This window comes from Hirundo rustica, chromosome 3 (genome assembly GCF_015227805.2).
Source record: "Hirundo rustica isolate bHirRus1 chromosome 3, bHirRus1.pri.v3, whole genome shotgun sequence".
NCBI lineage: Eukaryota > Metazoa > Chordata > Aves > Passeriformes > Hirundinidae > Hirundo > Hirundo rustica.
This window is the reverse complement of record NC_053452.1, coordinates 52,016,580-52,043,100: the sequence shown is the minus strand read 5'-3', so window position 1 is coordinate 52,043,100 and position 26,521 is coordinate 52,016,580. Positions and strand designations below refer to the sequence as shown.

Sequence of the window (26,521 nt, the reverse complement as noted above, 5' to 3'; positions counted from 1 at the left end):
GCAAATATATAGTTGTAGTCATTATGGTATTAATGGCTCATTTATTAAATAGTTCCCATCGGCTTCGTGGTGATTTGGAATAGTGGTACTGAATGCCATGCAAGACTGAATTTCTAGTCCTTCAATGTGCTTAAATATGTGCAAATCTGAAATACTGTATTTAGAAAAAATTCTCACCATTGCTTTTCTCTGCCTCACATTTTATTGTTCAGCAAGAGACAATGAGGACCAGAAAAACAGACTGAAGTTTTCAAGCAGCTTTTTCTTATGTTTTAATAATGAGAAAACTGATTACTTTTTGTTCACTGGTTCTGTCGTCTTCAGTGACAAGATGTCTGAATTAATGAAAACTGTAAAGACTGACAACTCTGTGCCTTCTCATACATAATTCTGTGGGTTAACAGTCTTGATGCTCTTTTTCCATGGGGAAATCTTTTCTGATTGTCTTTTCTACAAACAAGAGCTGAGTACAAATGCTGAGTATATGTATTGTTGGGTATATGTATTGAATGACTTGTTTTCTTTCCTGTGATATGTTTTTTCTGGGCTTATTTTGTAAAGAATCAAGGAGCTTGCAAATGTCCCTCAGTCAGTCTGGGAATCATGGAATCACTCATAAGCATTTATTAGTCTCTATGGAAATAGCCCAGACTGATCCAATTATATTCAGATACCAGATTAGAAGTAAACTGAGATAGGGGCTTGATCCCAGGTTTCTTACTTAACCATATAAATACTCTATTTGGATTATTTTATAAAAGATGAGTACAGCTTTTTATCCATGTTTTCATGGAAACTGCTGATTTAGTTGTCTTCACCTGGAGATACCATTCAGATATATAAAATCTCGAAAGTTTCAGATTCTGAATTCTCATGACACCTTTTTGAGTGATGAGTGTTTGAAGAGATGACATCTGACAAGTAAATCAAAACGTGTCATTTTCCTAGGGATCACTCTTCCTTCTGGAGGAATATGTCAGTTAAGCTTGGATATTTCACTCATGGAGCTTATAATGTATTTATTAGATACTCCACTAGCAAATTTGGGGTTTGTTTTTTCTTAAACTCTTTGTAGCTTTGAGATTGTGACCAGCACTTGAAAATATATTGATTTCTTAAAATGCTATGGCTGAAATACTATTTGTATGGAATCATAAGGTATCTTAATCTTTAAAACTTGGTTCATTTATATGCAGCTTTCCATATTGGTGAGCTTTGTCATGCATAGTATATCTCATATAATTTACATAGAAGAATTTTATTCAGTATATTGTGTACTGAAGATGTCCTAGCTAAAACTATTTCTTTATCAATGCATTCTTTCAACATTTCCCTCAATGAACTTTACTTGGAGGCAGGGAGTCAGGAAATAGCAATCAAGTCGTGTTTCCAAAGAGTAGCTATAAATGATTTTGTGTAGCTTTTGTAGTTTATAAATATAGCAGAAGGTTATATATTTGGGCAGAAGTTTATATATTTTTAATATTGTTAAAAGATGACTGAAGTCATGCTCCACTGTCATGGAAGCTGCAGAGCTAATTTTAGGAGACTGGCTGAGTAATGAAAGATGCCATCACTCATTGGATAGCATGTTAACTGCACTTCCTAGTGGAGCTAAAACACCGGGTGAAAATACTTTATTTTCTTCTGTCAGAATTTCTTATTCCTATAAAACAAAGGCTAAGTAGATTTGAGCACTTGTGCTGACAATGTGACATCTATACGAGCACTTTGGTGGCGTAGGTCTGCTACCACAGTGTATATCTACGTCTATACCTTGATAGTAGAAGCTATGTTATTAAAAATGGTAGCGTACTGAAAACTTTCTTAGAAGAAGCAGCAATGTAGAGATTAGGAAGAATTTTGTGTTTTCTGAAAGTAGCTCACGAGTGACTAAATGTTCTCAGTGTTGGGTACGTTTTGTGTTTTGCTGTTAAAGCCAAAAACAAATAGTTTTTTCAGTTAAGTATGATCTGATGTGGATCAGGTACTGCTTTAGGCTACTTTTACCTCTTTCCAGGAAAGGGGGTATCTAGCTTCAGTAGATATGGAGACTTTAACATCTGAAAAACACGTGTCTGACAAATCCAGGTGAAAATAAAAGGTAAAGCTGAAGATACTCCTCTGCCTGTGGGTGCATTAAGCATATTACTGGCACTCCAGGTTGTATTGATTTAGTGCTATGTCAGTTCAGCCTTAGGAGGAGAAGAAATTTGGTACCTGTAGCAGATAGAATTTGATCGTTTCAATTCTTTGAATTGTTTGAAAACTAGTGTGACCTTATTTTAAGGTTTTGCCAGTAGTTTGTTTCTGTGCACTTCTGTTTTGTAGATTGCATAGGTAATTTCAGATAAAATATACCTGGTATTAAATTGTTTAAAAGCACAGAACTGGAAAAGATCTCTTATGTCATTTGAATCTAACCTTTTATTATTGTAAGAAGTTTTATTGAATGAGTTTTCTAAAAGATCAGGGTTCTCTGTTGAGAAGCCTTTTATTCCACACCGGCCTTGTTGGGGAAAACTATTCCAGGGCCTTAGTAGGAATATTCGTGGGAATATGGTGGGAATTCCCACTTAGCGCAGCCTGTTCATTTAACAACTTTGTCATTAGTATTTGCTGCAGGGCAGTATTTACTGGAAAAGTATTGCATTCCACTTTAGCTGTTTTGCTTGACAAAACAATCTATAGTCCCAGTTTCATAAAGTAGTTTCCAGTAATCCTTAATCCTTCTCTGCCTGTGATCCAGTTTGAATTCGCGTTTATTGAAAATATTTTTTCTACATTTGTATTTCTTGTTCCAAGTGGTATTTATCACCAGTATTAATGCTATTTTGCAGGGTTCTTTCCTGGTTTAACCTGATGTATCTCACCTTGTATACCTTGGCAGCTGTGAATAAAGCAAATCTGTCATACTTGACATACTGTAGGGATCTGATATTTGACATATGCATCCAGTCTTCTCTTTATGGCCTTTGGTATTAACATTCATTATGCAAGAAAAAGTGTATATTACATCTTAGAATTTGATGGCTGACTGTTCTCTATGTCCTGAAAGGGATCCATCTGTCTGCTGCCTTACATTTGTTGTAACAATTTGTAAGCATGCTATGTAGTGTGCATAATCAGTTACTAAAGTATCAAATTCAAGTCCAAATCAGTCATTCAAGATCATTATTAAAAACTTCCCTTCAATCTTGTAATTCCCATTCTAATACAATCCAGCTTTGCCCCTTCTGTAGCCAGTTCTTTTACACCTTAGATCCCTGTATTAATCTCCACATTGTTGGAATTATCTTGTATGACACCCCGCTGAGGTATGCTCAGCTTCAGGTTAAATATAGTACAGTTCCTTTGTTGAGGAAATCACAAAAATTCACTATAATTTCTCATGCTGTGATTGATCCCTTTTTCATTTGTCTCTGGCTTAATTATCATTTTCCTCAATTGGCTGAACCACACATCCTGCCTTGAAAAAAGTGCTGCAAGTGGAGCTGTTTTGTTCTTTGGTAAGAAGGCCATTTGATTACAGAGATCTGGGTTCTGCAGTGCATTTGCCATCTCTACATAAATCTTTTTTCATGATGGATCTGTTGACCAAACTCATAAGCAAGCTGGGTGGTATCAGAACCTGGATCACAACACCTTTAAAGCTGCTCTTTAGTTATCATGTCTGGCTTCATTGGCTCTGGAATTCTTGTTAGGATGTTTTCTTCTGACCTGATGTGTGAGACCTGGGAAAAGGTTTATAATCTCATTTGTCTCATGTATGCTTATAATGCTCTTGTGAGCTTACAATCCTTCTGGACAGTATTGTCCCTTTAGCACATTATTGTGTTGCCTTATGCCAGTTAGTTTGACTGGTCTTCACTAAGGCTCTTCCTTTAGAGTCATATATCACCTTTTTAAATTAACATACTATTTTTAGTAACTTCTTGTCAGTTCGAAAATATCCAAGTTACAAGTAGTTCAAGTCTCAGTTCTGTAATTCCAGTCTGGAAAAAAAAAAAGCTTTTTTACAATGTTTTTAAATGTGAAATATTTTTCTTATTTAAGATGTGCTACGTAATTTTTGCCTGATAGCTATAACCTTATTTTTTGATTAGTTTTTGACGAAGATGTCCTCATTAGTTTGATTTAACATGACAGCTTTAACCGTTTATGCCAACATGCTTTTATTTAGATATTTTCTGGAATCATTTAAAGAGACAAAGTAAGTGGCTTAACATAGTAAAATACAGAATGTTGTAATTGCTTTTATTTTTATTGAGGTTTGTCTGGAGGGAGAATGAAAGGTAGTGGTTTAAATATTTAAATATAATTGCATTGAAAATACTAAAAAGAATTTATAAAAGTGAGATTTTAATAGTAGCTGATCTAATAAGCATCTACTACAGTGTGCAGATGCTGAGTAAAATTTTCAAAGTTCCCAAAGAAATTAGGTGGGTAGCCAAATGAGCTCAAATGACTGAGCTACCAGTAAGCTAAATAATGTAAACTGGTCTTACATATTAATTAATTAGTTTGGGTAATTTTGGAGAAGCCTACATTCAGTCTGTCTGTTGGTACTTGATAGTATGTTAACACCTGTTTATGTAGAGTACTAAACTTTCTGTGTACTGCTGAAACAGATTTTGAGGTTTTTGGCTTTATTTCTTTTCAGGATATTTGGAGTTCAATATTTGCTTTCTTTTACTTGTTTTCACTAATACAGTTCTGTTCAAATTGGGAGAACTGACAAACAATTTCAAAAGATAAAGATATATAGAGAAATTACTTTCTACTACATGAATACTTTGAACAATATAAATTATTTTTCCTTTGTATTTTATTTGAAATGAAATAAGGTGGTAATTTTAATGTCTTATGAGAACTGATTCCATGTAGAAATTGCACATGTGATTCTCTTTTTTCCCACCTGTTCAGGAAGAATATAGAACAGTAGGGGATTAAAGAGAAGTGTGAGCCTTAGCGTCATGGCAACATTACGTTGTACAGCAGAGAAGTATATCCTGGCTGGCATTGTTTTTTAAAAAATTGCATTATGTTTTTGCATAGGAAAAAACCAAATGTCCTATTTGGTGATTTTTTTTTTTTTTTTCCCACCGATCCTTAATTCTTGTTTGTTTTAAAGGAAAGTAAATAACTGTAAATAATTTGATTAACATTTGCTATGATAATAAATTGCACACTAAGTATTTCTTTTGAGACCTGGTTTCAAATGTAACTTTTATCACAAGTGAAAGTGAATCTTATAATCTTGTTTCCTTTGTAGCTAAGTCACTTAATTCAGCATTGCTGTTTTAAGAATGCCAAGTTAAAAATATATTTGATTACATTGTTTGATGTAAATGTGTTCAGTCCTAGTTACGCTGTACCTGACTTCTCCTGTTCCCTCATTTTAAACCGTACTAAAACTTGCACACTCTAAAATGAGACTTTAACTGCAGCAATGGTTGTTTCTAGAAATAATGGTTTTAGATAGGCTTTTATGTATTGAGTTATGTAGTAAAAAACTCAAAAGATTCATTTGTTTTATTAGGAGTCCACGTCTCCAGTTGTTTCACCTCAGCAATCCCCACCAAGCTCTCCACACACATGGAGGAAGCACAACCGCCATCCCAGCGGAGGGAATAATGAGCGACCTCTTGCTGGACCTGGGCCTGTTTGGGCTCCATTTAGTGAAGTGCAGCCAGGTATAAATGTCTTGTTATGCTTCAGAGGTAAACCAAAGTTGTGGAGTTCTTAAATAACTATAGTAAATGAGCTTAGGGCAATTTATCTTTGTGTTTTCCAATCCTGGCAATTTTCTTGCAGATTGAAGTGACTGTGTTGATAGCAGCAGTGTAGAATCTGTGGCCTTGCGTGTGGCAGATCAGTGTATTAGTGTCACATGGGAAGTGCTAAGGGTTTGGAGGGGGGGGAAAGAGAGCGTTTAAGGTTTCCAGCATAAAGTTTTTGAGAATAAAACTGATAATCCTGTTGAAATTGTGCGGAACCAGTCAGTATACCTGAAAATGTGGGGACCTCAAGGGAAGGCAGTGGATAATACATTGTTTGGTTCTATTTCTGGTAGATTAGCTGGATTGCCAGAACAATTAATTTGATTTCTTTAAAGTTTATGTAAACAACTGAAGCTTCTGCATTTCCAGAATCTGTCAAGGTAGAATCACTTGTTTCGGTGAAGCTTTTCATCCTTTAATGCTCTTCATTTATCATGAAGAACCTTCTGTTATTGTATCACTGTATTCAGATTTAAAAGCTTTCCCCCTTAATATGTCTTATTTGAAAAAGTTGTTTTCTTTTCTGATACCTGGTAGTCTTAATAAATTTGAGAGCAATTGTAATTCAGGTTTTGATTTTGATGGTATTGCTAAATAATATGCTGCATTTATAGTCTGTAGTTTGAGATTGAACTGCAATTGCTTGGTTTTTTTCAGTTACAATATTTCAAAATTGGTTTGTTACCTTTCGATTATTGTCGTTCTGTAATTCTAAGCATCCAGGGAGGAACAGGGATTCTATTAGAATTGGTTGGATAAGAAAATAAAACATTAGAAGTGAAGTGTGTTGTATGCAGAGGTTTATGTCAGTATCCTGAATGTTGTCTGCTAGTAAGTCCCAGTCAATTTACAATAAAAAAAAGTTAGTCTGCTAATTGCTTATATAATCCCTTCTAAGGATTCAGTCCAAGCACTGTCAGCACTCAATTTTTCAACATTTTTTCTCCTGTAGTTCAGTTGACTTGTGTTTCTGTGAAGGTGAAATACAAGTATGTCTAACTTAAAAGGTCTTGGACTTCAGGACAGTATGCAAGCTCTTCCTACTGTTGAAAAGTTCAATAATATCTTAAAAATGAAGTTGTAATGCCATATTAATATTTCTGTTTGGTAATGGTTTCCCTGTGATGTTTAATGGGTAAATTTTTCAGACGTTGTCTGAGCATATTTCTAAACTAGTTCTGTGTTCCCTGATTTTATATTCCGTACTGGAACACATTCATAGTTTATTTAAAATAATTTGAAGATGCTATTATAAAGGGATTGTCTGTTCTGGCAGTGCTAAAGGTAAAGTGGCTTTTCACATATTACTTTAAGAGAAATTGTTAGCATAATTTACTGTGGATGATCCTTTTACACTGAAGATGATTAATTATTGCTTTGAGTTTCAGCTGTTGTAGGCAGTTCATAGTTCCCTACCCCCAACATTTTAAGGACAGTATTTATAGAAAAATTATGTTCTCATGACATTTAGATAGAACCAGATAGACTGTTGGTTTGTTTTCTTAAGATCAGTACTACAAGCTCATCTTGATTCCAGTGCAAGATGTTTTTGAGAAACCAAAACCAGGTGAGCTGTTATAGTTTCAGAGGGGTTGTGCCATTTCACTTGTGATCCAAGCAAAATGAGAACCCAGGTCTCTCTGCTTGAATTTCACTTTATTCTCAAACCTTATTTCACATAGTGAGATTGTCAACTGTAATCATGGAACCTCAAGAGTGAATATGTTTCTGGTGGGTCAGATAATAAACAGCATGTTGCTTAAACCAGAAGAGCAAAAGTTGAATTTTTTTTTTTTTTTTTTTTTTTTTTTTTTTTTTTTTTTTTTTTTTTTTGTTATTGGAGAAAGATGTAATTAAACAGGAAGATTCTGAATTATGCATAGTGAATTATGCATAGTAACAGTTCCATTGCATCCTCATACTCCCACCATCAACAAAGTTAAACAGTGTTTTTTTCTCTATTGAATTGGACTGTAGAGTAATTATTAGATAATAACTCAATTGTTGGTTTTAAAAATCTTATACTTTGTCTTACATTAGAAATCTAAAGCATAACTTATAGCTGTAGTTATCAATTTCTTGGAAGAAAAGGAAGAAAACCTGTTTTCATCTCAACAGGGCAAAAGAAATTGGATTCTGCAATTTTTTTGTCACTGTGTTGTCCAGTAATTCAGTTAGGACAGTGTTAATGCTTTGAATGTATATTACTGGTTTCTGTCACACTAGCTCAGTGTGCTTACAAATATCAAATCAGAAGCTAAGGCTTGTTACCATCTCTCTTCAAGAATTTTTGTAAAGAGAGCCCCAAAGGATGCATTTATTTTACTTTAATATCAGGAATTAAAATTCAGTGACAGGCATTGATTACCTGTATAGTATATTTATAGTAAGCCCAGGTCTCATCCTGAAATGTCAGAGTCAAGTCTGTTAAAACCTGAGTCTCTCTCAAGTCTTTCAGGTGCCTTTGTGATTTTTTTAACAGCTTTATGTTCTTGCTCTGACTTGGATCTCTGGTCTGGAAAACTCTTTACAGAATGGCTGTTCAGTGGATGACTGAACACCTTGTAGGAAACAGAATTGTATATGAGATGTGAATTTCCTGTTCCTATAGTTACAAGAGAGCAAAAACTAATAGTCCATACTTTTACCTTTTTGTCTCATTTTGCACTACAGCTCCAGCTGCTAGAATGTTGCTGATGTTGACAAATTTGGGAGAAAGAGCCCTTCCCTACTTCAAATGATAGTTGAGTGGCATGTCAGAATATGAAAATTGTTTTTTATTACCTTGTAGTCTGTTTGCCCTGGAAGCAGAGCAGAATATTTATGTTGGTAGTATACAAATAATTATCTAAAACAAGTTTTAAAAAATCTGAGATCTTCTGTTCTGTCCTAGGATATTTGTTAGCTTTCTTTGACGTGACATCAGAGTTCTGTCTTGATATCTGAATATGTATAAGAAATTGCAGCCCTATGCCACACTTCTTTCTTTCTTCTTTGGGAGGAATTTTGTAGCAGTTTGTGAACACTTTGGGGACAGAAGTAGAGCAGAGCTACTGTGCTAACAGTTCACTTGCACATTCAGGGCTCTAGGGTATTTACTGGGCTTGCAGGGGACTGAGTAGTCCTTTGTCCCTTAGTTAATGCTTTGATAACTGATGATAATTGTTCTTATTACAAACTGTGGAATACTCTTACTGGTCATGAGAGCTCTCCAGTGTTTTATCTTTTTGTCAGAGTTGTATTCAGCTTCTGGTTTTGTTTCACCACACATTGATGATGAGGAAAACTCTTAGTTTAGACTAAGTTGAAAATTTAGTTCTAGTAAACCCATATTTGTCTAGTTGTTGAAAAGTGCACATTAACTAGATAGAACATTTCTTACATTTCCATTTATATCTCAGAGTAAAGGGGGTAGCTTTTATTCCACAGGAAATGATTTTCCATAAGTTACATTGTGTTGGTAAGATATTCAAGCTAGAGGAAGATAGAGAGCAGCTAGAGGAATTTGACAGGTCTTTGTACTAAACATAGCGCATTAGACTTCACCAGCCTGTTCAAATCTGATGATTGGTCTTGGGCCTGTTCTCCATTTAAAGTTGTGTTGCAGGTGTTCTCACTGATGAAGATGCACAAAGACCACTGAAGGTTTTCTTCATTGGGTTACAAACCATAAAATAAAAATAGACTGATGGCTCTGGGTCTCCTTTGGGACCCAGTTTTCTTCCAATTTCTCTTCCACCTCTCTGTTTCCGATTTGTCACATTTTGTCAAATTGAGTAATTGGCTGGTGGTGGTCCATGGTATATGTATAGATCCAGGTCTCCATGGTTACAGATAATCTTTCTCCAGTGTTCTCCAGCCATCCCATCCTGTGTCCTAAAACATTGCACTGCAGAGTAAATAACAAGAGCAGTAAAGCAAGAATGTTCTTGCAGGTATTATTTAAACAGGAGAAAGGAAACCGTTCTTGCAATACCTGTAAAGTACTCTGAAGGTATCACAGTTTGGTACTACTGGCATTTCCATTGCTGCCAAAGTACTGCTTTGGAACAAACAGATCCTGTGCTAAGTGGGATATGAATTGAATCGTACCAAGATCTGTTGTTGAGAGAAGTGAAAGAGTAAACATATATAAGGTTAATGGTAATAATATCAGTGCTTGAGAGGCAAAAGGGAAAGTCAGTGTATGAAAAATAAAATTTGAGTGTTGCATATCAGAAGGACTGATGGGAAGGCCTTGTCTGCCTCTGACTGTTAATCCTGAAAGAGACAAAGTGGAAAGAGACTGAGCTTTTCTCCTGAGTTTCTTTCTAGAGTTTGAGCATTAGGTGAACTACTGAAGAAGAACCTCAAAGCAAATAAAGCATTGTCAGAAGCCTTACCTTTATTCTCAGAACTTTTGGAAAAAGTCTCTAGAAGTTCCAGGCCACATCAGGAGCTTCCAAAAGTGGAGGATGAATTTCAGACAAAATGAGTAGTTAATAGTGCCTTTTCATTGTATTAAAACTAATTTAGAAAGAAAGAAAAAAAAATTGAGTAAATTCTCATCCTGCAAATACCACTTTTTACTCAATGTAATGCAAGATTAAATGTGTTCTGCACAATTATGACTACTGTATGCAGGAAAAGAGCAAAGATAAAGCAGTTATACATTCTTCTTATTACTTTCTGTTTATGGAATGAAAGAGTAATTGTGTGTTGCCAGATATTAGACAGCAGTATTGTGTACTAATAATTATACCATCCCTTAAGATATTAGTACTCAATGTGCCTCACAGATTCTCAGATTTCCTTCATTCGTTTTACTGCAGTGTAGTGTCATAAAGCCTTCAAGAACCTGAAATTGTTGATGCTTGTCAGCTTCATAAATTGATTGCCTGTATATGAATGCACTTGTCATAGCAGGTTCTTTTAGTCACCATCATGTCAAGAAATTCTTGGTGTTTATTGCTTTAAATTTAATCTTACTAGCAGGATTAAATTTACGACATCAGTGTCCTATTTCTTGTAATGTGCAGGGCTTACAGAGACTCACAAGAAGCTGACCTGTCTTTTAAAAGGAAGTCTGTTTCTGCATACAAGACGAAAATTCTTGTCTACGTACGGCTTTATTTCAAGAGAAGGCATTTAGTTGTGCAAGAGGAGTAGAGTCATCAATTTCATAAATGTTGTTTAGATTTAAGGAGTTCAGCATTTCTTTCTGAAATCAAGGAGTAGAATGGAGTCCTGGGATTCTCCTAGACTTGTTCTAAATAGTTTGTTTTCTCTCTGATCTGAGTTCCCTAAATTTTTAATTTCCAACTGCAATTTTAAAGAGTTTTGATGTTTTTGTATGTAGAGCAGCAGATGGCCATATCTTTCTGTAGCTGCTTCACCGTTATTTTAATATTAAGATATTGAACATTGGCACTTCTTCAGAAGTAGATTATAGCAGGGCATTGGGTGAATCTTAACTGTTGTGTTCTAGATAGTTAATAGATAGCAGATATCAGCATTCTATATGGATGCTTTTTATTATTCTTGGCCAGGTTTTAGGCAGCTGAGTTAAGTTAGTGTAGAAATTATGTAGAGGGAAAGGATTGTCTGTGCCAAACCCCTAACTCTTAAAAGGAATTTCCAAAACTTTGTTCTTTGAATCGCAAACATAAAAAGTAAGAAAGTTTAATGCTAATAATGAAGTCGAATGCTAATATCATATGCCACTTTTAAATAGTTTTTGTCCATACAAGTGTTGCTTATTTCAATTAAATGAAAATTAAATGAGCCATAAGCTCATTCCTCAGTTGTTTCTTTTAGTACAGATTGAAGCTAACATAATGTAAAATTCTACAGGAGTGAGGTATCAGGAGGTGAACTTTGTCACCTTGGTGCGCTTTGGTTTTCATTTTTCGCGTCATTCTATAGTGTATCTCCCTGACGGGGGATATTTCCATATCCACAGTCCTTTCTCAGTTTTCAAGGTTGTCTTTTGAAAAGGAAATGTTTCTTCTAATTTCAGGCTCATCTACTTCTAGCGATCCCATATGGTCTGGCCATTCACCACCACCCCATCAAGAAAATTGGGTCAGTTTTGCAGATACCCCACCAACCAGTGCGCTTTTAGCCATGCATCCTGCTTCTGTCCAGGTGTGACACTTTATTGGTATTTGATTTGCCTCATTCAGATTGATGTTGCAATCCTTGGGGTGTTTTTTTTCTTTCATAATTTTCATTGCAGATGTTTACTGTGTATCTGTGCTGTAGTCTATTCAGTGCTATTTGCCCAACAGATACTTGTTCCATTGAGTTGCCTTAATTTGGAATGATTAAATGAAAGCTACTAATTTAAAAAATGTCAACAATGTTTTATGCCTTTAAAACATTTGTATTTAGCTTTTTATGCATATGTGCCATGCTTTTTTTTTTCTGCTTACATACCTGCGGTCATTCCATATTGTATCAGTGTGCAAAATTACCCTGTCATTATCCTGGAGATGCCATCTGCCGATGGTTTCCTGCAGTTTTTAAACTACTGTGAGTTTTAAGAATGTTTTGTATTTTGAAGGCGAAAAGTTGAGAATTCATAGAAGCATTTTAGGTAGATAATACTGAGGAAAAATATTTCATTTCAGGACCAGACAACAGTACGAACTGTAGCATCAGCTACAACAGCAAATGAAATTCGTAGGCAATCAAGTAGTTATGATGACCCCTGGAAAATAACTGATGAACAAAGGCAGTATTATGTTAATCAGTTTAAAACCATTCAACCTGATCTAAATGGATTTATACCAGGTAAGTTATTCTTTACAAAATATAATTGTGGGTGCATCACTTCTGTTACAAAGACTTCATTTTGTACTTAGGTTTGCATACTATTTTGAAGGAAATTCTGCATTTTGCTGATAGTACTCTACTTTAAGTTCAGCGCTATTCAAGAAAGACTAGAAACTAATTTGTCTTTTTCCTTCATTTAACCCTAGTACTTAGTGCCATTTTTCCCAGAACCTTTGCTAAATAACTCATCACCTTTACAGTAGGTCTGAGTATTCTAATGATTTCGCTTGCCTTAAATATTAAGAATGCTTGTTGCAATTTTTTAGGATCTGCAGCTAAAGAATTTTTCACTAAGTCAAAGCTACCTATTCTTGAACTTTCTCATATTTGGTAAGTGTGATGATTATTTGAAATAATTATTAATGATAGATGTTTAGCAGGATGACAGTTCTCTGATAGACCTCAAATAATTACTTACTAGAAAGTGTTAAGTAAAATTTCACTACTACACTAGCATGTTCAGTCCTGCTCATATTTATGCCTGTATTACTTTATTGGGTTTTAATGGGTCTGAGGCTGGTACTATTTACAAGACACTTGGAGAAAATTTTAAACTCTTCCTAGTTAGAAACAATTTATTTGAGGTTTTTATTGTTAAAAATGCATTTAAATTTAAATAATTATTTCCTTATCTATATTTGTTCATTTATGTCTAATAAATTTAAATGAAATGTACACATTCACCTTTTTAAATACAATTTGTGGTACATGATGACAAATTTAGCTTTGAGTTTATGCAAACCTTTTATTTCATTGTATTCTGGAATTCGTACTGCATCATTGCATGCTATCATTAAATGGCTTACCTTGCGAGGTGCTATCTTTGTTTCAGTGTAATGATTTCTATTTCAGGTATTTTCCCATTTAAAATAAATGATGTTGCCTCAGCACTAAAATTTCAGTAGTATACTTTGCCAAAAATCTGAGGCCAATGATATTGTGTAGCACTGTCTTAAATGGGTTAAAACCCAGGAGAGATAAAAGTGACTTTAAAGTATCTGTAAGCTGTTATTAATGAAGGTTCATCATCTTGAAGAGTGAAGCAGGTAGTGCTAATATGAAGTGTTTAGTAGGATAAAGTGAACGATAAACTTTGCTCATCCAAGTAGCAAAATGCAAGCCTGTCTTTTGGAAATAAAATAACCTTTAGAAATTTTATTTATACTAAGTTTTCCTTCTTAGGGAATTGTCAGATTTTGATAAAGATGGTGCACTGACATTGGACGAGTTCTGTGCTGCATTTCATCTGGTAGTTGCTAGGAAGAATGGATATGATTTGCCAGAAAAGTTACCTGAAAGTTTAATGCCCAAACTGATTGATTTGGAAGACTCAACGGGTAAGATACGGGTTCAGCACAAATGTCAGTATTTTAAAATGATGGTCTAACTGTTACAGCAGATATTTGTTTGTATGAGCAGAAAACATTTGTCAATATGAACTAGAGCATTGTGCAATTTTTAGAAGTCTTATTGCTCAAAGCTAATTTGAGCATGTACATATCTCTGTAGAGGGCAGTTATTTAGGAACAGTACACATACACTATTACATTTGGAAATACTGTGTCTTTTAAAGTTTAAGGAAAACAAAATTGTCACAGTATGCATTTTATTTGTGACCCGTTACTCTACTTCAGTTTCGTAATCCGGCTATACTTTAGACTTGCTTTCAAATGAGTACGCTTTCTGTTCATCCTCATTTGTGAAAATATGGCAGGAGTTTCTAAGTATCAAAGGTATTTGAAAAATATTCCCAGATTCAATGCTAAGGGCAGGATAGTGTAAAAATGCAGGATCAGTACCACAGTCCTTTTTTTTGAAATTCACCTCCTGACTTGAAAGCAGATCTATCCTTCATTGTGTTGGCACTTGGTTGTTCTGTGCATTGCCCTTTACCTTTTGGTACTCTCAGAAAAAACACTGAATGTAAAAGTTCTGCGTGTTAATATGTGCCAAAAACTCAATTCCATAACTGAAAACCAAAGTACTGTTCCATGTTAAAGTGATGTTTAAAAACAGGATGTCTGTGGCCATCTTATTTTTTCTATTTTAAAACAGATAAAGAAAAATGAGTATTTTAAAGCTGCTTTAGATTACTTTTTAACAAGCAGTATTTGCTTGGAAAGTCAGGTTATATTCTGAGTGCACACGTACTATGATTTCCTAGAATTTTATTTATTTTCACTGAATGCTTCAAGAGGACTCTCTTCATACTGTGTTTGTAGGTTGTCAGAGACTTTAATCTCAAAATTATTGATGAGTTCTTAAACTACATACTGTGTTTCTTATTATCTCTGGTTTAATAATGAGCCCATTATCTGTGGCAGTAGGTTGGCTCTTCAAAGAGCTGCTGCTGAAGTGTTTTCAGTATGAGTAAGCATTTTGCTATGACAAAGACATTCACAAGAAATAGCTGCAGTTAATTGGGCTAATACTTAGCAAATGTCTAAAACCTTCCCATTCTCTCCATTTTTGTGTTCAAGTGGCAATCAAGCAAAAATCTTGGTAGGAAGTGAAATAACATTTATTTGTATAAACCGTTGGTAGTAAAAAAAAAAAAAAAATCACCAAAAAGCCCCCAAAAACTCAAGAACTATATTTGTCTTGATCTTCTAGTGCCTTTATTGGTAGCAGATTTCAGCTAAAGTTGTCTGGAAACTTTATGCATCAGACACTAAACCAAAAAGAGTTATGTGTATGTTTATTATTCTCATTTTACAGCAATTTTGTTAATATAAAACTCTGACTTATTTTCATGAGGTACGAAGCCATCTTTAAATTTGAGGGGAAACTGCTTTTAAAAGTTTTCCCCTCTGGTATTAAAGGAAAGTTACCCTGTTCTAGTGAATGTTAACAAGTTACATTGCTATGGAAGCCATGCTTAAAAAAATAGGAAAATCTGATTGATACTTTACTCTGCAGTTAGTAAGTGCTGCAATGAAATATTAAAGTTCTTGCAGACTTGTGGGGTTTTATCCAAATAGCTTTATTTATTTATTTGGGTTAGCAGCATTGGAAATAGCTAATCTTATCTAGCACATAACTTGATTTATTGAGAAAACTTCTGTTTGAATAAAATACTTTAGATGAAGTCATTGGTGTGGCTATAGTTTTATGTTTAATTACAACAGTCCAAATCTCCAGCATACATTTACTAATTTAAAAGTTAGTCATAGGTTTGTCTACTGGACACAATGAATTATGGGAGTTCATCTTAAGAACTGTAAATCAGCCTAGAAAGATGAACCAGTTAAATTTTGGTAATAAATTTTCATTTCAGTTCATGTAAAAGTTGTATTTCAATAAAACTTTCTTCCAAAGTTGTGTTAGGAATAGAAACTATATAGTATGACACTAGAGTGGTTTCTTGAATGCACTTTTTACATGGGATAAAACTTCCTCAAAGAAATGGTTAATGATCTGCTGACATGCCTCAGTATGAATAATGTACAGTCAAACTCTTGAAGAAGATGAATAGCTTGAATGTCTTTTAAACCAGTGTGCAAGATGGCAAACTTTATTTCAAAAGCATTAACAGGGCCATTATTAATCCTGTTCTTTTGTTAGAAAGTTTCCCGTTAATCTTCTGTGCTTCTCCTCTGCACTTGAGAAGTGCTGCTTCCTTCCATTTTGACTTCTGAACTAGTGGCCAACAGAAGGAGGAGTAACAGAGGGCTCCTTGCTCCCTCTGGCTGTGTTCAGACAGGAAAGGAATAAGTCTCGTGAGCTGCTCTGTCAGCCTCTCCCTCATCATCCCCTGTGAATCCAGTATGTGACCAGCTGTAGATGTTCCAAGCCTGTTTGAGATATGGTCTTGCTGTACATCTAGTTTCATAACTGGAGATAATGTATTTCTCTCACATGGCACAGACTTACTGAATAATTGAACGTTGTATAGTTAATCATTTTTCTAGTACAGCAGTACATCTCTACAGAATTGTAATTCCTTCAAACTCTGTTTTATCTCAGTTAGTAAAAGCTACCAACCTTTATAAAAGTTGAAAAGCAAGTTTTGCTTTTCTGTGAATTTTTGTTTGGGTTGGTGCTGCAATGCCATTTCTTTGTAAGGAAAAAAAAACCAACAAAAAACAACAACCTGCCATGCCTTACATCTTACACAATTACTCTAACCCTTAAAATTTTCCACAGAATGTCATATGCAGATTTTGTGTAGGTATTTGCAGAAGTTTTTGAATTACAGGTAGCTATGTAGTCTATCCATAATAATTTTCAGCCTTATCTTTTGACTTTGTGTTTAACACTGGAAGTTAGTTCAGTTATCTAGAATGCCATCAGTGAAATGAGAATTTTGACTTTTTTAACTTAATAGGAATTTTTTATTCTTATTATACTTCAGAGCAATTAACATGCAATATGTATTTCCAAAATATTGCCACTGGCATATTTTGTACATAGTATATTATTTTGTTTACAATGTGTAAACGCATGCATGTCAGCTTGACTACTTGGTGACATTGACACCTCAATGTACCTATTTTATTGCTTTTCCTAAAGGAAAACAATTCAAGATGCTAGGTGCTGGGCATAATTTTGGAAATATTATGGAACCAGCCTCATGTCTGGCTCTTTAAAGGAAGTTTACATGTCCTATGAAACTCTGAGGAGTTACTGGTTTCTCTGTGTGGGTTTTTTCATGTTAGTAACACCTCTGTTGCCCCTGACCTCAAGGTGTCACAATTAATTTCTTTCTGGACTTCAGCGTTTTGGCTGTGCCTTTTGCTGTCCCTGGCAGCTCTTTGGAGTCAATAATGAGTTGTTACTTCTCAGAGGTACAGCTGCTCATCACTCACTGTTGAAGCATTCATGTGTTTTCACAGTTTGACATTTGATTTGTTATTAGCTTCTTCTAAATGAAAATTAGCATGCAGAATATTGACTTGTCTTAGCAGAAGAGATGGCTGCAGAGTTCAGCTCTTCAGGAACCTGAAACCAGTTCTTTTTACAAATTTCAAACAAATTTTGGTACGACATACTCTTGTGGTAGTTATCTTCAGTCACATATCCATGAAGCAGTCCTTTTTAATGGTAATTTAATTAAACTTTTTTTTTTTTAAAGTATTTTGGCTTGTTTAGAGTTTTAATTCTGTGGACTGCTGACATCATGTAAATATGTCTAGCTGTTTATCAGCTGTTTATGTTTTTTTTCAACTGTTCCTGTTACTTATACACTGTTGTAATCTGAACTTTCAGGTTTTGTTTGAGGCTCTTAATGCCTGGCTTTAGCTGCACTGTGATATCTAGAATAGGAGACATTGTAAGCAGGATTTTACTGTGTTGGAATGTTTGATCTGCTGTTCAGATTTACTTCAGAAGAAAACTAACAGTGCCAAAGGACAGTTGCAATGTGACAACTACTAGATTTACTCAGTTTGCAAACTGTGAATGGAAACACCACTGTTTTAATAAGGAGGCTTGAAACTAATATTCTTTGGGAACTAATCTAAGGGAATGGTTTTCTTAATCTGTTGTCATAATTTTTTGTGTAAGCATTGAGATACTGGTTTTGCTCTGACCTTTCATACAAGGAAGTATTTTATTCTGTGAGATTAAATGCTCAGTGCAGAATATGATGTAATAAACGCTAGTGTGAACCTCTTTTCTTACACTGCAAGAAAAACTGTTTAATCCTATGTGTAATCAAAGTCTGAGAAAGCTACTTAAAGGATAAGTACTGGGAGGATAGGATGGTACAGAATAATCTTTGAAGTCTGATTTTCGGTAACATCCTTAAAATAAGAGCAGTACGTGATAAACATTGTATTTAACTTAATGAGAGTTCTTGGGCTTTTTGGGGTTTTGTTTGCTGCTAAGTATTTACTTGAAGAAGATGAAAGGGTACTTTGCACTTTCCATGAGATGTGAGCAACTCTTCTAAAAATAAAATGAATGCAGTTTATGATTTTTGTTTATAGTGTTTCCTGTCATTTCAGAAGTTGGGGAACAGACTGGTGAGGTAGGTTACTCTGGCTCTCCAGCAGAAGCACCTCCAAGCAAGTCTCCATCAATGCCATCCCTAAACCAGACCTGGCCAGAATTGAATCAAAGCAGTGAGGTTAGCGCTTTTATCTAAGAGTTATTTCACTGCCAGTCAATTATGTATGCATCCATAATTTGTCAATAGTGAATTGCTGATCACAAATCATGAAACACTTAGCAGGACAATAGACACAAGAAGGTTCTGTGTTAAAATGCGCAAAAAAAACAAAGCCAGTTTTCATTCTGGTTTTTCTATCTCATTGTGAGATACTGTTTAAAATGTTGTCATTAATGATAGTTAAGCTTTGTATAAATCACAAGATTTATCTTAGCATGTTTTGGAAAAGTTGAATTAATTCCTGAGTTTTTTTCATTTAGAGCGTGTTTTTGGTTGGAGTTTTTTTGTTACCTCTGAAGAACTTACTTAGCAGACACTTTTGCTAAACTATAGAATAAGGTTCTGACATATCTGGACATTGAGACTTATTTCTGGAGGTGATTTTAGTCTGAAATATCACCAATAACAGAAGCCATGACCCTGTTTCAGAAGCAGAGACTCAGTTGAATCTGAAGCCAGCCATTGGCTAAATTTATTTAACTCTTAAATTTTTACTGTTATGTACTTTTGCCTCATCATCCTTAAGCATATATATTTGCTATATGAGCAGTCTTCTGCAGTAGAGGTGTATTTTTCATAATTTGAAAGTGGAGTTAGCAAGCAGTATTTTTTATATTACAAATGTCCTTTGCTTAAAAGGCCTGTAAGGGATCGATTCCTAGATTTTTTTTTTTTTTTGTTACTCTGTTCTAACATTTTTGCCTCTGACTTAGAATAAACCAATGTTTTAAGAGCTGCTTCAGATCACCAAATGAGTTTCTGACTGCAGCCATATACAAAGATGATGTAGGCTTACTTTTTATTGGGGGGGGGGGGGGGGGGGGGGGGGGGGGGGGAAATAATGACATTATTTTTGGAAAACTATTTTTGATTATCTGGGACTCAATAACAATTGAAAACTTGTTTTAATGTGTAGGATAGTTCTGTCAATAGCTGAGTATTGCCTTCTATTAAAAGAGCTTTTTGGGGTTTTTTCTTTCTTCATTTGACTTCAAGTGAATATAAAATTGATAGTAAAAGATTTGGGCAAACCAAAGGAAAGTCAGCATGAAGCAGAAAATAAGCACATTTTTAGAATTAAAGTTAGGAGCAGCTCTTCATTTCTCAGGAGGAGTAACTTTTTATAAAGTCTGCTGTTCCTTATAATGGCAAATACTAGCCTCGCAGTCACACCCTTTCCAAATTAAAAAATATTGGGAGTTATTTAGTGATTCCTAGTTGCTCTATTTGTCAGAGTAACTCAGACTGCTGGTAGAAAGCTATGTTTTAAGAGGGAGGTGGAGCAGGTATTCATTCAGTTGTTGCTAAAATGCTGTAAATGTCTGCCTCTGTATTAAAATTTGCACATTCCATTGTGTTTTCAATAAAGGTTTAATAAGCTAATCATTTGGTAACCTGCATCATAATTGAACAGATTCCTTCAGTGTCTAATACAACTCAAACAAATTGAATAGGGTAATTCCAGTAGTGGAACAAAGTGAATTACAATTCTATCAGCCAGAATCTTGACTTATGAAACTGACTATCCAGTCACATAAGATAAAGTGGCATTTTCTTTTTGAAAGTCTACAAAAACTTAAGAGGTTGGGAAAAGTTCTCACAGTAGCTATACTACTGGATACTAACTATACTAAAATAAGAGTTGAACTAAATGCTTAGTTTTTTGTTCTAACACAAAGGTATTTCTGATTTTTCAGATGTGTTGCTGTGCATGTTTCTTTCTTCTCAGCATTTTCTTTTCAACATGAGTCAGGTCAAAGTCCTACGGGTTTTAATTCCATGAAAAAATTTCTAGTATTGCTGCAGGCACCAGTCTAAAACTTAGACTAAAGAGCACCATGAAAATCTACCTAACTTTGGATATACTATGTGCTTCACATTCTCATCTCTTCACTTGTCACTTCTTTCTCACTTCAGATGTCTTTTCCATCCAAGTCTCAAGGCTAAGCACTTAGCTTTCAAAGCTTAAAATAATAGAAAAGCCTACTACAAATTTCATGTTGAAAACTGTCTAGGGTCATGCAGTTGTCATACTAGCTTTAACACAGACATGGAGATTTGCTTTTAAGTTCACAACAGTTACACCTTGTCTTGGTGTTCTCTTCATAATGGTTCAGGTTGCTGTGAGTTTTAGTTTCTAGTAATTAATCTTTTGAAAGTAATTTAAAATAATTTTTGCAATTCCGCAAGACAGATACTTCAGCTTTAGCTAGCACGAGTTTTACCCAGTCAGTGCTTTTAAATTTTGGAGAGTTTGAGATGCAATCCAGTAGATTCTTAATATATTTAGCTTTCTGTTAACTGAAGAATTAGCAGTAGCTGGCTTCTAGTAGTATTTGAAGATGGAGCCCAACAGCATATTTCCTAGAGCAGTCAGGAGGTGGTGGGGTTTATCTGTTTGTGTCTAGCTAGGGAACCTAAGGATGAGTAATAAAGGCACCTGCAGTTTGGCTTCAGAGCAGGGCAGTAGAAGAGATTAAGCATCCATCTGTAACAAATAATATTTTAGTATTTATCTTAACTATAACGTATGTGCTATGTGTCCTGTGGAATTTTTTGAAAAATTAACAATATTTCTGTAATCAAATGGTCTGTTTGGCAGTCTTACTAGTAACTGGGAAGCCACTGTCCAAATCAAGTTTAAAAGGATAGTGGTAGATCTGAAATAAATATTAATACATTTCATGAAAATTAGGAGCTCTGCCAATGCAAGAGGCCAAATCAGGACAAAGGCTGGCAGAATTTGGCAGTTAAATTTCTGACTTAATAAAAACTAGCTCACTAACAGGTTTGTATAGGTCCAAACTACTTGCAATGCTGCCTCTTCATGAAGGGGTAGAGTCACACAGAGATTAACTGTTTAATGGGGGTGTTAAACAGGGACAGAGCAGTTGGGAACCTTTACTGAAAAGGTTTTGTTAGATTCTGTCCATGAAGAGGGCAGTTTTCTGTGTTAAAAACACATACAAACAAACAAAACTCTCAAACCAACAGAAAAGCACAACAAAACCCAACCAGAATAGACACCCACCCCATAGGAGTAGAATTCCATAACGTTTGCATTCATTTAAAGTTTGAAATGAGGAACTAAGGCTCTTTCTCTACAAGAAGTTTTACCACACATGACAGCAATTACAAATCTAGTCAGTATTTTTCTAAATTCCATTTCATCTGATTGTAAGCAGTTATTTATGACTTTCCTGAAGAAGTTATTTCTGAAATAACTGTTTTAGACTTGGTTCACATACAGGCTGTTCACAGATTATAGTTTGGTGTAGAGGAGAACACAGGGTTAGGTTGACTAACACCATATAGTTTGTCCTCTGTCTTCTGGGATCATTTAGATTGATTTACCTATAGAGACAGGACAACAATATTGCAAGCACAGTATTCTGAGTTGGAAAGGACCCACGAGGGTCATGGAGTCCAACATCCAAGTTGTTTCCACAACTATAAGAAACGTAATTTTTATCAAATTTTCTGAGCACTAAAATTTTTGTATTTTTAATTTTTGAAACTTGCTTAATATTTACTTCTTATTTTACCAAAATATAACAAGTTTAGCATTCTTGTTGTGATTTTTATAATCTGGTTTCCAGATCAGACTAATTTTATGTACTTCAGTGTTTTGTTGATCCAGTTGTGGCTGTAACTTGACTCAGTTTGCATGAGGATTCTTGACAGCCATGTATTGATACAGCATGCCCATATTTTAAAAAAATGTTTAGAGATTGACTTATTTGCTCTTAGCAATCAACAGGATGTTTTGAATTTAATTCTTTGCCTTATCAGTGATTTAGACTTGTGAAAATGCTCTCTTACAGCATAGAATCACTTCTCAGGGGTTGCACTGGCAAGCTGAAGTGGTGTGATTGGAGTACTCTGCTCAGTGTTCATTGATCTGGGATTTTGTAAGAAAATCAGCATTTACTAAATAGGTTTGAAACTTGGCAGCTACAAAGCTGAGGAACCTTTCTGTGGATATTACGGCTACAAATGCACACAATGTACCTCTGATTTTTTTATCTTTAAATTATATGAATGGCTTAACCAGTTCTTTTACTTGTCTGATGTTCATTGGCAAGCGTGAACTCTGAAGGTACTTCTGGGTTGCCTGTGCACCTGTATCTTCATTATAAAATGCGAATATAAAGATTGACAGATAACAAGCTTGGTTCCACAACAATCTCAGACTGAAATAGAAACACTTATATATTAGTGTGCTTCCCAAGTGAAGTACTGTCCTGTGCAAATAAAGTTCTTTCCAGTGCAACCTCCAAACTACTATGCTAAATCTCCTCAGTGATCTTTTACTCCCTTCTTCCTCATCATGCTGACTTCTCTCCTCTGTCTGTTCAGCAGTGGGAGACATTTAGCGAACGCTCTTCAAGCTCACAAACTCTGACCCAATTTGATTCTAACATTGCACCAGCTGATCCTGTAAGTCAATCACTTAGCTTGCTTGTTTGAAATTAATTTTATTAACACTGAATTTCCATTCATTGTATTTAGCTGTTATGCATGATTCCATGGACTGCTTTTTTGGGGAATGGTGGCAAATAGCTTGTTTGCTAATTTTCAGAATATAAATTTTCTAGTACTGCTCATGTTTAATCTCTGATTGCAAAGAATGCTTTTTCCTGTTGATTTTGACCTAATACAACACTTCTGTCAAAATCTGTCATACACAAAGAATTTAAACATAATGTCGTTTTGAAAAAATATGTGAGTTGATGCAAGGGCCACTCCCTATGATAAACAAGTTCTGTTATAGATTCTGTCTTCGGTGTTGCTTTGGTTTTTTAGAGTTGCAGAACCTGTTTTGCTCATAAACAGTGCCAGCTTAGGTGGAAAGAAAGCTACTGGGTTTTAATGGGTGTGGTATTTCATATTCCAAATGTTTTTTCCAAGTTACTTATTAATAAGGCTTTTAGTATCTCTCCAGCTAAACCTGTGGTGTCTAAGGCTTTACTCAGTGAGGAGTGCTCTGAAGGATTATGTAGTTAAATATCTTGCCAAGTTGGGGAGCCAGAAATACACTACAGTGTTTCAAGTTCTGCTAGTTTTAAGCTTTGCAGCATGTGACATCAAAGCAGTTCTGAAATGCATTAGAAATGCAGTATTTAGCTACTGCTTTCATCATGCTTTTTTTACAGACTTAACTAGCACCAAGTGTCCATTTTAATTTCATAATTACAATGTTGGTGTCCGTTCGATTGTGTAACAAAATAGAATAGGTGCACATAATACACATTTAATTGCTTTTAGTATTAAACCTGTCTTCTGAAAAGATATAATACATAAATATACATAGATTTTCAATACATCAGTGCTCCAGTCTCAAAGGTGACGCTGATGTTCATGCAGAAGTAGCATTTTAGATGGTGAAAACTAGAATTCAAACTGCAGCGTTCCCCATGCTCAGAATTAATCTCTAATACTAATTCAAAACAAGTAAAAATGTCCTACTTGAAGCAAAAGCCAACCCTTCTTTATCTGAGATTTTTTGTTTTAAATATACTCTATTTTTATGTTTTAATGAGGCAAGCATGATGTAAATTAGTTTATAGTTGTTACTTGTTGTGTATAACTGCTTGACAATAAAGAGCTATCACTGTCTTGTTTCTGCAATAAGACAGTGATTTATTTTCACACATAATTAGCCGATGACAGAAATCTGAGATTTGAATTTTTTCGTATGTTGATAATCTAAAAAGTAGAGCAGTAGTGGTGTATGAAAAATTCTTGTATAGTGTATATGTTTGTGTGCATGTATAAAGAGAAATTCACTGGGAATGCAAAATTGTTTTACGGCTGATCACATTTTTGAGTCTTTTCTTGAAATGCTTATAGTTTAGAAAAGAATGGTGAGCATCTTTGATACTTGCTGAGGTAACAGACTTTGGGGTTAGAGTCTTTGTTTTCCATATTAAAGTAAGAACAAATTAGGGCAAAATTTTGGTTAGCAGACTTTTTGTCTTAGCAGTTTCAGTAGTGATGCATAGGAATGATTTACGGAACATTTGCTTACCCAGAGGAGAGAAAATCAACTTTCTTGAGCAGTTGTTAATAACTATCTAAAGAGTAAATTCACAAACCAGTTTTTCTAAGTTGGAAAAGCAGCTGTTTTGGGGGTAAAACATAAGTGGAAAGAGTAAAACAGTACATCTATATCACAGTATGTGAACATAATATGCCTTTTGTAAGTCAAAGTTGGTAACGTTTTATGTAAAATTAGGTTAATGATGTAAATTAATGCATTTTATAAAATCCATTTAGCTATTTAAGGCATGACTTCTGTACAGCAACACATTAGAGTACAGCAGAAGTCTGAAGCAGCTACAGTAAAAATGATAATTGCATGATAATCTTACTATAGAGGGAAGAAAAAATAATATATTTTAAAGCGGTAACTATTCCTAAAAGCTTTCTGCGAAAGCAGTGTTTGAGCTGTGACTAGGAAATGGTTTTGCTTGCAACAAGAATAGTGAGTGTCATTGAAACAGTTTCAGCACATACCAATGTAGATCTGTTAAACCTAGTGAAATTCATCTACCTGAGTAGTAAGAACAGATTAAATTTCTGATACAAAGGTGGTTTTGAAACTTCTTGTTATTTCTAGGATAGAATATAATAAAATTTGGGCATATTCATATGCTGCCATTGGCCCACCCATTCATATAATCTGAATATGGATGGCCGTAAAAAAACCTCACACAGCCATGTCCATATTTTTAGGCTGCTTTGGAGTTTTGAGATTTTTTTTTAAGGTTTTTTTTTAAGCTGTCTGCAGTCAGTCTCCAAACCAAATGGAAAGGATTGTCTATAAAGGACTTTAGATGGATCCCCTTGTCTGAATGACTAATACCTAAGTGTAAGGCCAATGCCTGTCTAGAGCTATATTGCATAGGGTTTATTATACTGAAGTTTAGAAGATTTTTTCTATTTTAAAGACTACAGAAAATATCTGAAATTACTACAAAATACCTATTTCATTAAGCATTACTCATATTATTTAGAGAGGCCATTATTTTCTGAGGCATTATAAGTAAAGCTGAAGAGTCAGGGTTTAAATTGTTTGGGTTTTTGTTTTTTTTTTTTAAGATGTGCTCATACTACCAGAGATCTGATATGCCAGAAATGGTATTCAGCTCCTACTTGCAGTTATCTTTAGAAATATATTCTAGTGCCATTCCAGTGCCTGTTTAAGTAGCTAAGTTAACATTACAGAGATTTCAACTTAGAGAACTGTGGTTTTCTGGGTATATTCAATTCCTTGGAACTGTGCATATAAACTAAATCTATGAAATTTTGTTTAGAATTGACACTGCACGTGGTGTCAGAGACTCTTTTAAGAGTGATTTAAACTAGGTTAACAACTGTGATCTCTTTCACAGGACACTGCAATTGTGCACCCAGTTCCCATAAGAATGACTCCAAGCAAAATCCACATGCAGGAAATGGAGCTTAAAAGAACTGGAAGTGGTAGGATATTTTCTCTTGCTAATTTGGGAAGTTTTGTACAGTTAGAATTGGCGTGACTTCCTTGAACATACTTATTTTTTTCTTCACCAAGGATGAATAAATCTGGAGTTGCAACAAGCATCATTGTTGAGTTAAGAGTTGCTATTCATATAAATGCAGAGCTTGAATTGGCCATTTGCTACCATAAGGATTTTACCATCTCTAGCAGAAAGTTTCTTGGAGAGTAGTTCAGGAACATCATGATAAAGATTGGATTTGGACCTGCAGGTGAATGTCTGGGTTTCCTTGTTAAATACTGAAGGAAATTGAACATGGAGATCATAAC

At 34.8% G+C, this 26,521-nt stretch overlaps 1 protein-coding gene across 8 annotated transcripts in view; it reads left to right on the top strand.

Moving 5' to 3' along the window:
* REPS1 (RALBP1 associated Eps domain containing 1) overlaps positions 1-26,521 on the top strand; it is a 59,619-nt gene that overhangs the window by 20,638 nt on the left and 12,460 nt on the right. For 3 of the 8 annotated variants that reach the window (XM_040060817.2, XM_040060818.2, XM_040060824.2), the window contains exons 4-11: positions 5,543-5,696; positions 11,782-11,909; positions 12,395-12,557; positions 12,866-12,929; positions 13,782-13,936; positions 18,548-18,669; positions 23,071-23,151; positions 26,109-26,196. In XM_040060817.2, coding sequence (XP_039916751.1) covers positions 5,543-5,696; positions 11,782-11,909; positions 12,395-12,557; positions 12,866-12,929; positions 13,782-13,936; positions 18,548-18,669; positions 23,071-23,151; positions 26,109-26,196 — 955 coding nt within the window. The remainder of the gene's footprint in view (positions 1-5,542; positions 5,697-11,781; positions 11,910-12,394; positions 12,558-12,865; positions 12,930-13,781; positions 13,937-18,547; positions 18,670-23,070; positions 23,152-26,108; positions 26,197-26,521) is intronic. The other 5 variants (XM_040060821.2, XM_040060820.2, XM_040060819.2 and 2 more) reach the window with 5 other exon arrangements.